We start from the raw sequence: 14,293 nt of genomic DNA, 5'->3' as shown, positions 1-14,293 counted from the left end.
TTCCCTAGCAGTGCTCTCTCGATTCATTTCATAAAGTACATATTTTTATTTTCCTAGGAAGCAAAATAATCGTATCTTCATCTATGAAAATAGTTATTCTCTTACCAAATTTCTTACCTCCTCCAGGAAAACCTGAGTTGAACAGATAGTTTTATTGAATTACTACAGTTTTGAAGCCCTGACATGAGCTTTCTAAGAATTGAAAGCTACATATTAAAGCTACAAGGTTCAAAATATGTAGTGTATTGATGTACTGATATATATTGATGTACATATATTATTGATATATATAATATAGTGTATTATTGGCTTAAAACTGTAAAATAAATCAAACAATTACTTTACAAGTTTTCATTTGCATGTATGATTTAGTCTGCCTGCCTGTCCACCATGATTAGTTTGGGGTTTTTTAAACAAAAATGCAAAAACATTTCAAAAAGTGTAATTTCTGAGTTAGTCCTCAGTTACTGGAAATTCAGTAATGGAGCCAAAATGGTTACAAATGGTCTATCCCAGTACAGAACTGGCAAGTTAAAATGCAGAGCATTCATCTGTTCCACATCTCTCAAAAATTACAGTATTCATCTGCACAGAGCTGGGAATCTGCATTGAAATGCTTCCTCAGAAGGCAACTCATGTCATTTCAGAAGCACTAGTTTCATAAATAATATATAATCGTAATAATATCAGCCTTTCTTTCTTGTCCCTTCTCTCTGTAATGACGTTACATGAATTCATGCCCACTCAGAACTGAACTGGACTGCCAGTTTATGTCACACAGCATCTTCCAAAATTCCCACAGCATGTACTTTCAGCCAACAGCAATTAGGATTACATTTCATTAAATAGTAAGAGTAAAGTAACTGTTCATCAGTCTCTTAAACTACCCAATTCTAAGTAGTGATTGCTAAATTCATCCTTTGTCCTCATTAAAATTTGAGCGACTCAAATTATATCATGAATTCAAGAAAGATGTTTAGTTTTGCATTTTGGTGTAGCCATAAGGGCAGAGATCAAAAATGCACTTTAATTTGCAACTTCTAATAAAACAAAACTAATTTATGCACATTTAAGGAGTATAGCAAACATACTTTCCATACTCTACAGGGAACTGACTACAATAAAAAAAAATTACACCAGCTGCCAGGTAGAAAGTGTCTTCTCTGGACATACTAAGTCAGACAGAAGAAGAAAGGAAATAGTGTGCAAAATCTCATCCAATTCCTTTATTCCCACTCTCAAAATGAATGGATTCTTTTATGCCCACTCACCCCCAAAAGTGACTGTTTAGAGCCTGAGATAAACTTACCTCAATGGTGTAAGCCTGGGTATGTTTGATAATTTCTCCACTATGCAAAGTCCTGCTAATAGCAAAGTCAGCAGTGGCAGCTGCTCCCCTTCTACTGCTGCATGTGGATATTTCATCACCTCGAGATTGATCAGTTTCAATCCCATCTTGTATTGATTCTTCATCTTTGATGTTTGCTGTTTTCTTCTTCTTTTTCTGCTTCTTTGATCCATTTTGACCATCAGTTTGTGCCTTCCGCTGCCTAAACTGGGCAAGCTGTATAGAAGAAAAAATCTTGTCAAAGGTGAAAGTTTTCCTCTTTATCACTAATAACATCCTCTATAAAGACTTACACACTATTCTACATAAAGCTTCAAACTAATCAATACCAGAAACAAGCTTGAAGTTAATGTTGCATATGTGAGATAATTCCCAATTATTTTTCCATTTACATACTTTGTTTTAACAAAATCTTAAAAGTAAACCAACACTCAGTTAATTAATTCCTTTTCAGTTGCATATTTGCAAGTTATTGTTCCACAGAATGATACCTAAAAATCAAACCATTCAAAGGTAAAAGCACAGATGTCATAATAAAGGACAAATGCAATGAAATAATCTGATCTCATTTTTCAATTTCATAGAAACCTTAAAATAATTTACAGAAATTCCTTTAAATTTTTATTTCAGAGACAGATAAAAGTAAACTTCTCTTCCAGCAAGTATCATATGAAGCTTTTAAAGAAGTTTGTTATAACACAAAAAGCTGATCAAGTTACTGAAAACAAAGAAATAGCAAAGTATCAAAATACGTACTAAGGGAATACTCTAAAACCAAAAAGTGAGCAGATTACAAGACACACTACCTTGTAGCAAAACATGCTGATGAACAAAAAGTCACAGGTGAGCCAGGCACACAGTTTAAAAACCAATTAGTATGTAAGCTATTCAAATACGGTAAGACACTGCCTTTTGAAGAGCTTATCACTTTTAATCACTTTACAGTGGTTTACACAAGAAAATCCATTTAAAATATTTTTTCTTAACAAGTACAGAATTTTTGTTCAAATAAGAAAAACAAAGCACACTGAGGTTTACCAATTAAAATTCAAAACTAAAAAGATCTTATCAATAAAATCTGAAAACAAGAATCATTACTTTCCAATTGAAGCATACAACATTAAGTGCTACAATACATTTCATAAATGCAGCTCCAATGTAAAGCATACAAATAAAAGCCCTAAAACTTTAAACTTTCAACATCAACTAATACTCAAGTATAATGTTTTTTTAATAAATATACTGCAATTGTAAGGAAAAAAAAAATAAAAAAGACAGCATATCTGCTCATGATATTCACCAGTCGAGAAAACCAGGCTTCCATCCAAGTTCTTCAGGAGCACCCAAAACTGAACAGGACACACGGATCCCCTCTCCCAGTCACTGCTTGGTTACAGTGCAAGATGTCACCTGAAGGGCTTTCTAGTTCTCATCTGGCCCCAAGAGAGATGAGAAGCCCCAGTCTAAATGCATCACTGAGAGCTCAGTTCTGACTTGTGGCTGGTTTATGCTTTTGTCCCTTTATTTGTATTTCTTTGTGGGTTTCTTCAGCCTCCTCTCCTTTCCTTAGGACGATGGACAGCTTGGCATATGGCTCCTGCTCTGCTTACAGGAGGAGGACCTGAACATTCGCTGAGCCAAATATGCTCACCTAAGTACTTAATGCTCACCTCCTTCCTACTACTTTCCTAATTAGTTCAACTTTGTGATTTTTTTTCCTACTTTTAAAATATGTATCTTTTGTTATTTCACAAAAAACCCATTAAATCCAAAAATTCTAAACAGGAAAAGAAAGAATAGTCTCCTTCTACTGCAAAGTTTAAGAGAAAAAAAAAAAAAAACAGAACAGCCAACCAACCATCCCCAAACCCAACTGAAGAGAGATCTGGTTTCTCAAAAATGGGAAGGGTAAAGGTTCCAGTTGTTCCCTTACGACATTATTACATTCTCCTAAAACTGTAATTTTATCTCAATAAAATATTTTCAGTTTATCCAAATGAAAAGCAGAATTTGTCCAAATGTCCCAATGACAGAAAGCAAACAACCTGACTTCAAGTGTAACTACTGAGAGATTTTGCTTTTTTTAATATTCTATTTCTAAGTAATAAATGACATGTAGTGCCACTGGCCAAGAGCTCTCTTCCCCAACTTGATTGAAACCTTCTGTAATGGAAAGTTAAGTTGGCTTTTTAAAAGCAGCTTTACAGTCTTTATTTGTCTACAAAATTAGACATGTAGCTCAAGGACAAATGAATTACACCTTGTCTCTCCTCAAGTATTTTGCGTATTTTAACTGAAGCATCTGGGCATGCCAGATTTCCCTCTTTTCAAAATTAAGTTATCAACTTTCACTTCTTCAGAATAAACAGATTAAAATCTACCATGGCAGTTAAAAGCAGATCTTCTTTTCTGTTTGAACAGTGATGAAGATGAGCACTTATGAAAGTGAAAATATTACATTTTTTCATTATACAAATTCTCAGCTGACAAATTCCATATTTGGAAATTTGGAAAATTCCACTTTGGAAATAACTGCACTAGCAGTGATGGATGCATGCACAAATCATAATGCTTTTAACCCCATACATTCAGGTACACAAGAACTGTCTGACTACTAATGCAACATAACTTTAAATTCATACTTTTAATCAAATTTTAAAAGCTAGAAATAAGAGAAGCTGCACAGCAAAAATCTACGGCTGACCAAACACATTCTGTGATGCTGACATCAAAACAGGAGAGTCTCAGATACCAAATTCCTTCTCAGGAAGGAATTACAGTCAAGGATCAATCATTGTTCCAACGACAAGCAGGGAAAAGTCCACCAGCAGTCATGGGAGCCAAGGAAAACAAATTCTTCAGAATTAAAATTTTCAATTAAAAAGAAAAATATTCCCAGATTTTGTATTTCTAGAAAAATAGATCTTTCCAGCGTGAACAAAATGTGAAACAAACACACACTGATACAATGTCTTATCCTGTCTTCCAGGCACACCAGTTTAATTATGCCACAACTAAGCCTGGGGAGGACTTAATGCTGCTTCCATCAGTTCTGAATCTGCAGTTTTGAAACAATTCAATGTCAAGTCTCTGTTGAGTTACAAAAATTGCAAGAGCCAAGTATGTAAACCAGGAGGTACCCATGGAGGAGGAAGGATGCAAAGAAACAGAAGCTGAGGGACACTCAAAACAGGTTCTCTGCATTGATATGCCTCTGAGAGCCAAAAGAGAACAAGCACCTTACCCTGGGAAAGCATCAGGAACACAGTCAGTCATGATCCTCTTAACAACACGTTTTTAGCACATATGAAAACCAATCCAGAGCATTTTTTATCACTATTAACCTATCTGTCAAGACATTGCCTCCAGCTTCTCCCATCATGCTGATAAGACCTTGTTTGGATTTTGCAAGCAGTACTGAATCCTGTTGAAAATTTCATCTGTACTTTTCAGTAGTGAAGAACAATCAATTTTGCTCCTTGATCTCAGCTTTTGCAACTAAATAAACAACTTGCAATTCCCAGCTCACAGGTTTTTTCAAGTCCTGCTTCTGCACAAAAAAATTATACTCTTGGAAACAGGTATGTTCACTTCATAGCACTTAGAAAAAATAAATTATTGTCTGAAATAGTTCTATCAAATATCCAGTGTACAATGAAATGAGAATGAAAATATGTTTCTTTCCTTTTAATGCATAAAAAGGGACAATAAAATGGTGCAGGAAGAATTACTTGTTTATTTCCAGAGTTTCAGAAGTGCCATTTACAACAACTACTCAGCTTTCCATCAGTTTGAAGAATGGAAAATTGATATTAGCAAGATGTTCTCTCTTATAAACAGAAAAACACTGAGAGCCACCAGACTACAACAGAGCAGCATGCAGGCTGATAATGGGTATACTTTTCAAAATCACTTCCCACAGTAAAAGAACAACTGATTAGAAGAACTTAGGTATTTAGATGATATATGCATTTATCTAGTTCTAATTATAACTTCCTACTCATGAATCCCAAACCAACATATTAGCACCAATTCCCACACCACAGACTGCACCAAAATTACCAACCCCCTGGTACAACATTATCTTCACTTTTAAATGCCAGTATCCTACAACTGGCAGAAAGTCAGAATTACAGAAAAGAACCGACTGCTATTAGGAACTAAATACTCTTGAGACAGAAGGGCACTAACTTTCAGAGTGGAGGGGATTACTTGTGTAAATCATGTCAGTTATGATAGTTAATGTACTGATATAATTATAACAGCAGCATTATTGATTTATTCAGCTACCTTCAGCAAATTCTGACCTTTGGTATTTGTGCCAGCAATCTGGACTTTTGGGTTACACTGTCCATTGATTAGCTTCAAATATGGTCTGACTGAACTATTTCTAAAGTGAAAGTCTATGGTAAAATAAAATTTGGCTCCAGCAGAATGCAAAATTTAATCTCTTAAGCACTTAAAAAAACCTCTGAACACAAGCTGCAATATTTAATCACTGCCTATATATCAGCAGAAGACAATACTGAAAACATCCCTGAAAATCAATGAAGCCACATTTGTAAGGCATCAATAGCTATATTTTTAGTTCACGTGCTTAAAAGACTTTTTAGAACAGAAACATATTAAGCACTGTTTAAAACTGGATGCTGCTTTATGAATGCTTGTTATTCCTTAACATTCTCAGATAATGTAACAGATCTGGAGAGCCTCATTTTCAGAGGTATTACAGTTAAGAGAAATTGAAAGTGTTCACTGCTTCCAAAGAAGGATTTTAGGAAATAAAGCATATTTGCTGTTGTTACGGTTTAAAAAAAACCCTTCTAATTGTGAAGAAATTCATAGGTATAGCACATCCTGTACAGCTGTATAGTCACATTTCACGTACCTGTACAAAAACATTATTAGATTCAAACTTCAACTTTCTAAAACCAAACTCATCTCCAATTCAGTACCATGCAGGCACTTCTTACAGAAAGAGCAGGGTCTGTTCATTTCTCACAGCTTCTCCTGAGTAAATCCCCTATATCTTTTTTATATTCATTTAAGAGAAAAGTATGTAAGGATGAGTCACAAACTTACAGACTGGCAACAAAAATGAACCTCAGACAAGCTGCTACAAGCAAGTAATTACACTTTTTATTTTTCACACAGTGCAAAAAGAGTATGAATGGAGGTCTACATCATGATTTTGCATTTTTCAACTACTATAACTTGAAAGATGTTCCAGACACTGCTTAAACTTCAGATTAATATGTCCTCACAGACAGCGACTTATTCTCTGTCAAAAGTTCTTAAACAGTCTGGTGTCCAATGAGAAATGTTCTGTGCTGGACCGGGTCATATTTAGATCACTCATCCAGTGAAAGAAGAAAAGGACTTTTGAATCTTCTAGTCTCTAGCTAAAAACAGTAGTTAGAGGCTGAAACACAAATTGACAGCCCTGTAATATTCTTTATAGATAAGCTGGATGATAAAATTGAATACACCTTAACCAAGTTCATGGATCACAACAAACCGGTGGAAAGCCAGATATAGCAGAAGGAAGAACCATCCTATAGTGAGACCTCAATGTGCTGGAAGCCTAAGCCAAGAGGAACTGCATGTGAGTTAATAAAAATGAATGTCACGTCCTGCACAGGGATGGAATTATCCCACATTGCAGTAACAGGCAGGGACTGACGGGGGTGATGTGCAGCTCTGCAGAAGAGGACCAGAGTTAACCAGGCAAGTACCCCAGAGTGAGTGCATGCCCTGGCAGCAATGAAGAGAAACTTTGAAATTACTCTCAACGCCTACCACAGTAAATGACCAAAACATCACTTTGGTGATTAAATACTTATGGTATGGCTGAAAAGCCCCCATGCAATTCTGTTTTGTAGAACAGAATTTGGTAACAACAATACCATTTGTTATTTGAGACTACCTCACAATACAGCAGAAAAAGCCCAATAAGCCTAACAAACAAATCCTGGCTTCAGTGCTTCAATGCAAATGTTTTATTTAAGTTTAGAAAGCATATTTTAAACTTTCGATTTTTTGTCAGGTGTTGCTTCAAACTTTTTGCCAACACAAAGGGCACATATTTGCCTCAGAAAGGTATATTTATTCTGCATATAGAGCAAATGCTATAAAATCCACTTTAAGCTGCACCTGAATGTATAACATGCAATGTGGCAAACTGTATTCTGTAAGTGGTAACTACAATATATCCCAGACCCAGACAGACTCTGGCTGCAAGTACATAATAACACGTGGATATATCATGAAACTCATGATAGATCATAACCGGTTCTGTGACAGAAAGGCTCAGGCTTTTCTAATTATATTGCTCCTAATGCGCCATCACTGAATAATAATAAGGTATAAATTCTGAAAGATTACTGAGAGTAAAAGTGAAACCAAAATAGACTTGAGACAGACTACCACCTTGTCTTAAAAGGTGAAGGACTAATTTTAAAATTGCATGCCCTAGTAATGATAGGTCAAATGCCTATTCCCTTTGACCACGGGTAAGTAATTATTCCTACAGAAGCTTTCAGTAACATAAAAAGGAAAAAAAGCAGAGCCCTGAGGTGGGATTTGATCATTTATTAAGCACACATGCGTCCCAAGAATTCTTGACTGGAGTGTCCTGCAAGCCAACAGTGACAAACTAAAAAGGCCAATCTGAATCTCAAATTTTGACATGGTTTAGAAGTTGGACATTTGCTGTTGTTTAAGCTTATCCATCCCACCCTGGATCCTTCCCTTACCCTGGATAACTGAAAAAATACCTGCCATAATCTTTCTCTCATCTATGACCCGGTTTTATGGTTCCAATACACAGCAACATTTTTATGTTTCATAGCAGCAGATATGAGGCCCTCAAAGGGGATAAAGAAGAGAGTCTAGGAGCAACACTGAGATTTAGGCAGAAAATCTCACCTGAGCTATTTAAAACTCATCTGCTGTTAGGCTATCAAGTTTTGTAAAAGCTAGTCTGTCTCCTGAAGAGATGCTGAACAGTTAATTAGTATTAGAGAATAAAGTGGCTCTTTGTTACTTTTGTCATTTTCTCAGAAGGTCTAAGTACTGAGGGTTGTCTTGGCAAAGCATAAACTCCTGAAGTGTAGGTAAGTTTACAGTGCCTTCTTCTTGTAGGTTCCTGATGTCTATATTAAGCAAAGGATAACTGAAAATAAGATGAATGAAAAATTGCCAACATAGAGAATAAACAGACGTTTTCCTAGTGAAGTCTACGGATTCTATTCTGCTAATCAACAAATTAGAGTATCACAACTCTTTTCAAATCCTGAGATAAAAACCCACAAAAAGAAGATAAATGAGCAAGCAACCTGCAAATACTTTAAACATATTATGTCACATAGCTGAAAATCCAAACTGTAAGTAAAGAATTAATGTTCTTTGCAAGTTTCAATCTGCTTATCTGTTGAGCCAAACAGAGCTTTAGGTTATTTGTTCCATTCAACAGATGCTGAATTTACTAAATGGTAAACATTAGGCTGACTGAACAAAAAATAATCACCCAGGAATGAGGTATTTCCAAATCTACTGATTTTTATGTTGTACTCACAACCAGATTTTCCCAAATAGGTTGAACAAGACCTTAGAATGTCTCTCCTTACGGAAACTTATGTGGCTCATGAGTATTACTTGATGACAATAAGAATATGAAAATTTACAAAGAAGAAATCCTATAGTCTCTTCCTAAATAAAAGCCTGAGAGTCTTTCAGCTTTGGAGACAGCCATTCCTTTGGAGTCCTCTGAAGAAAACCAATGGGATCGCCAGAACTTACAATTATAGCTATGGTATCTTGAAGGACAACACAGGATAATGAGAGGAACAATTCTTTTTAGCCAGTCTTTATCAAGTTAAGAGTACTGTTGGCAGTGCTAATTCCCAAGGGCGCTGAACTGGAATGAACCCCGCCAGATGGCACTGTGAGCTGGAAAGCCTCAGAATTAGTGTAGTTCTGATCTGGTCTGCTCTTCCTTGTCCCAAGAGTTTAAATAGGAACAGATCTAGGACCAGCTAAGTTCATTATAGTTGGGTTATTTTCTGGACACGGAATGGAAGTGTATGAAAATTCACTCTAAGTCAGGTTACAATGACTGACACAAATACACCAAGCACATTTAAATGCTGGACTTCCTCAAGAAAAGCAATGCCTCAAACTAACTTCTAAAACAATTGCTCAACTAAACTGCTTCTACCTGAATTACTTATATACTGATCCTATCTACTTTTTAATTTTACTCTTCTCATATTGAATGCTGCCTCTGCTGATATTGAGGGTGAAAATATCATCTGACCCACATAGGTACTGAATGCCCCCAAAGCAAAGAGGAAATAACTGGGACAAGCTGTTAGTGACAAAAATGTGAGGGCAACAGAAACGTTTTTCATACTGCTTTCTAAAAAAACCCCAGATCATCCACACTTGAAGCCTAAAACATTAGGAAGTCTTTGGCCATCCAGGCTAAAGGTGCTGACATAAAACCAAGCCTCATTTGCTCTGCAGTAAGTGATGAGGATCACCAGTTGGGTTCTGTCTCAAAAGGCACTGTCTATCAGTCACTTTTGCCAAATTTCAGAAGCTTGGTAACAATAGGAAGGCAAAAGAGTTAAGCACCAACAGAAACACACTCTTTTCCATCAGGTTTCTGTTTAACACCAAGTTTAATTAAAAACTGGATGGACCCTGAAATATTCTTCAGCTAGGCTGAAAAATCCCCAAACGGCACAGAGACAAAGTCAAGTCTACAATGTTCTAAAATCTTTTGAAACAACTTTTGGAGGGGAGGTGGGGAAGGAGGAGGACTTATCATAATGTTAACAAATGGATTCACAAACATGTTAATGAAAAATGTTCCTTCCTCTACTCCCTAAGCTTTTCTAAAATAATCCAACTTGCCACAGCAAGTAAATTCCAGGCCAGAGCTAAAGTTTTGTCAAATAAATTTTAATAATGGTGATATAAACATTACAATTAAGCTTAACTTTTATAAAAGAATGAGGGAATAAATATTTTACTGCTTTGCTAAACTGCGAGTTTTTAGTAAGTTTATGATGCTTTCCACTAATTTTTGAACTAGAAAACTTCACTGCTTTGCTATGTCGTCCTTCACATCTCACAAAAGTATTTGAAAACTTGCATCCAGAAGATAGATTGGTATATTAATTAATTCTTAAAAACTCATCTTAATATTAGATTTAGATACTCTGAAAGCATTAGTTGTTTTCCATACAGTTACAGTACTGTTCATTGGACTGTATGAACATGTTATCCCATCATCCTTTAGAAACAAAAGCATCAATATTTATCTACAGGCACTTTTCTGGGGTGTTTTGGTATCCACATAAGGTCATGGGTAACTTCAGCTCTCATATCCATTTAAGAACAGTAAGCTCATGGAAGTGTAGGACTCTAAACAAGATGTAAATGCGATTCAATTAACTGAAACAGCTGCTGGTTTAAAGATGTATGTAAGTCTACACCATGATTTTAGTATCAGTTTCCCATGAATGAAAGCACAGGATATGCTATGTTTTGCTGACACAACCAAAAGAAAGACTTTAGGAAGTGCACAGACAATTTGATCTCTGGTGTTTTAAGTCAAGCTATCAAATGCTCCTATCTTAGTAACACTTAACAGCTGAACAGTATGTAGTAGAGGCTATGACAGACAGAATAATAAATAAAAGTTTTGAGCTCCAAAAGGAGACACAATCTTACCTATCGTGGTCTTGATGTACAACAACATGATACCCCTCTATCTTAATGAAAAATTGCAAGAATTCAAAGTTGTCAGGTATTGTGTTAAAAGTTCAGATTAACTAATAAAGCACTGGTGGCATGTAGTAGACTAAATTAGGTAGGGTACACATGATACATGACATCAACCAAATGAAAGGTAGATTGCTGGATTTCTACTGGCCTAAGGCGTACACAGCAATCAAGACAAAGCTTGTGCTCAATAAATCTGATCAGATGAAGATACAGGTAAAACAAAAGCGAACAACTAACAAACAATCAATGCCTGGAACTTGCAAAAGGTATCACATCTTAAAGCCTTTGGAATAGTTCAAATAATTGTCTACAAAACACACTTGACAGAAAAATCATTAGACAGAAACCATAATTAGTACAATATTTCATAAAGATGAACTCCTTAGCAAGTTTGCAAGTTAGCAAGTTACATTTTTTGTAAGGCTGTACAATTACAAATATGTTTAGGGTTTTAAGTACTTTTCTCCCACTCAATTCTTGATGAATTCAGCCTTGTGAAACAAGTTATCTTCTGAAAGTAAAAGGCAGATACTGCCCTCCTGAACAGAAGGCAAAAAGCACTTAAGCATTAAAACTATGTACTAGGTTGCAATTTTATATCTGCTTTTTCTTTCAATATTGTGTTTGATTCAACAAAATTGTAGGGTTAGGCTTTACATTTACTACAGTTGATTTCAACAGACCCAGTAAAGTCCAGTGAGTTACAAATAGGATCAATTTTTCTCATTCTTCCTTGCAGAACCATACTTCACGAACTGTTCCTAACTGAATATTTAAATATACCATAAAGATGAATACGCCACAGATCACAAGAAAGACAAAGAGAAGTAATGGACTTTCACAGATAGCTTCAGTCAGGCTTATAAAAAAAATAAACCCCAAAAATTTATTTTATGGCACAGTAGCAACTTAGAGGCTAAATATAAGCATTAAACCATTAATCTAGTCAGAATTTCAATAACTTGACAGCAGCAGAGTCATCAGATACATACCAGTACATATCACCAAAATAAATTTACTAACAATCTGAGCATTGCTTATGTAGTAACTTGAATTTATTTCTTCTTAAAGCAACTGGTTTAGCACCTGTTCCTTAACAAGTATATAGCTGTATCAGCTGTTTGACTAAATATAGTTAAATCAACAGCTGAAGACACCTTTAATTAATCCCTTGGAGTTCATACAGGATAACTATTTTAAGAAAACAACTGCAATACAGTAATACAGTTAAGTATTAAGCATGATAATTCCACTATATTTAGGTCTTTAAAAATACTCAGGTCAAAGAAATGTCTTCCAGAATAGGTACTGCCTAAAAAGCAATGAAACCACGTCATTAAATACTACAAGCAGTCAGGTGGTTAACAAATTTCTGCCTTGTTCTGTAATTACAGCAGCCTTACATGCTGCTCTTCTTCCCCAAAAAATAAACTGAGGAAAATATTCCTGAGACTGTAAGACAGTGAAAAAATGAGCCTACCTTTTCCTTGAGCATAAAGCAAGGCTAAATTTCAATCTAAATTTTGGGAATAATAGATGGAAAGAGCCAAGTCCGGTTGCGGGTAAAAGAGAAATTAATTCATGAAATTTTTTTCATGTCTTCTATGTGCTTATTTTCGCCCTCAATTATCATTCTCTTTGTATTAAACACACATAACTGCAATTTATCACATCCTAGAAAACAGACTTTAGCCCTCATTTTTAACAGGAATCTGAGAAGGGAAAAAAGTTATACAGTGAACTTCATAGACAGTCAGAACAAGCCTGGTATTTGAAACAGAAGTTCAGAGGACTTCTCTAAATGCATTTTAAACTCAAGGTAAGAGCAGTCCTAAATACTTTGTGACCTTTTGACTTTAATACCACTGAAACAAATTACTCTGACTTTGTGGCAGAACATTCTTTACTGTCAGCAAGATAAAGGTGTCAAATCTGAATAATTTTTTTCAAGAAAACTTTAAACAATTTCTACTACCAAAAAATAGCATTGGCTGCTTAATAAGAACAAATATTATTAATTCTAAAAATCCCACACTCTAACTTCCCAATTAAAATAAAAAACAGTATAGAGTAATTAACACAAGATATTGAGACAATGAAATTTAAAGTACCATATACATCTTTTATTTAATTCAGAAACACACAAAAATCATAACCTATGGCCATCTGTGCCTGCCAGTTAGAAGGCAACTCTAAAAATACAAAAAGTATGCAGAGCAACAGTTGCCAGCAACTCCACACAGTGCTTGTCAATCAAATTACCAGCAACCTGCAAGTTTATATGTAAGAGACATTTCATCCTGCTTATTAATTGCCTTACATGTTTAAAAGTTAAGGTTGACATTTTTCATTTTTATAAAGTTGAACTATTACCATTAAAACTATGAAATGAGAAAATAAAAATCTTCAAGAAGTAATGATTCTCCTGTTTCTAATAATGATACCCTAAATACAAATTACTTACACTGTATTTGATTTTGAGCATTACTAGACTAATTTATGTCGCTGTTTACATGCATTTATGTAAGAAATAACTATAAGCAAAATCTGTACATTTTCAACTGAAGAAAAATTTCCAGAATAAATTCACTTTCACTTGTTTTATAGCATTCTGTACATTACTTCAAGTGGGTTCCTAGTAAAACACTTGAAATCCATTTTCCTTATACAACTAGTTGCATTATGGTCCAAATTAAAGAGGTCTTCTTCCCCAACCTAAGTTGATGAATATAACACCTAAAAATACAGACTTATTTAAGGGAGCATGGAAAGAGAGAAACAGTATCATAAATTATCTTAATTACTAGCCATCTTACTGCATTACATCACAAAAATGCAGTTTTTATAGAATCTTTTTGTTGCACAGATTAACCCAGCTCTTCAAGATAAGTATAGTATTGAACTACTGAGTATATGCCTATTTATTTCTGTTTTTCCTTTCATTAGCTTTATATTATGTCTAATCTGGCACTGTGAAATCAAGCATTTGAACGTGATTCTCCCAACAAAAAGGATTATCTTATTGCAGTTGCTTGGGAAGAATAAACTTGTATCTATTTCCTCCATTCTTCCCCCACCCCAATACATATGAGGAGGAGCAGGAGAGAGGTAAAACAGAGCTCTGTTGGCTTCTAGGTCCTCTTAATTTCT

General features: G+C 35.2%; 1 protein-coding gene across 5 annotated transcripts in view; it reads right to left on the bottom strand.

Moving 5' to 3' along the window:
- Positions 1-14,293, bottom strand: part of AKAP9 (A-kinase anchoring protein 9) — a 106,197-nt gene that overhangs the window by 79,748 nt on the left and 12,156 nt on the right. For all 5 annotated transcript variants that reach the window (XM_014875604.2, XM_014875606.2, XM_014875605.2 and 2 more), the window contains exon 2: positions 1,310-1,564. In XM_014875604.2, coding sequence (XP_014731090.2) covers positions 1,310-1,564 — 255 coding nt within the window. The remainder of the gene's footprint in view (positions 1-1,309; positions 1,565-14,293) is intronic.

This window comes from Sturnus vulgaris, chromosome 1, assembly GCF_052056855.1.
Source record: "Sturnus vulgaris isolate bStuVul1 chromosome 1, bStuVul1.hap1, whole genome shotgun sequence".
Classification (NCBI taxonomy): Eukaryota; Metazoa; Chordata; class Aves; order Passeriformes; family Sturnidae; genus Sturnus; species Sturnus vulgaris.
This window is presented reverse-complemented; position numbering and strand designations above follow the sequence as displayed.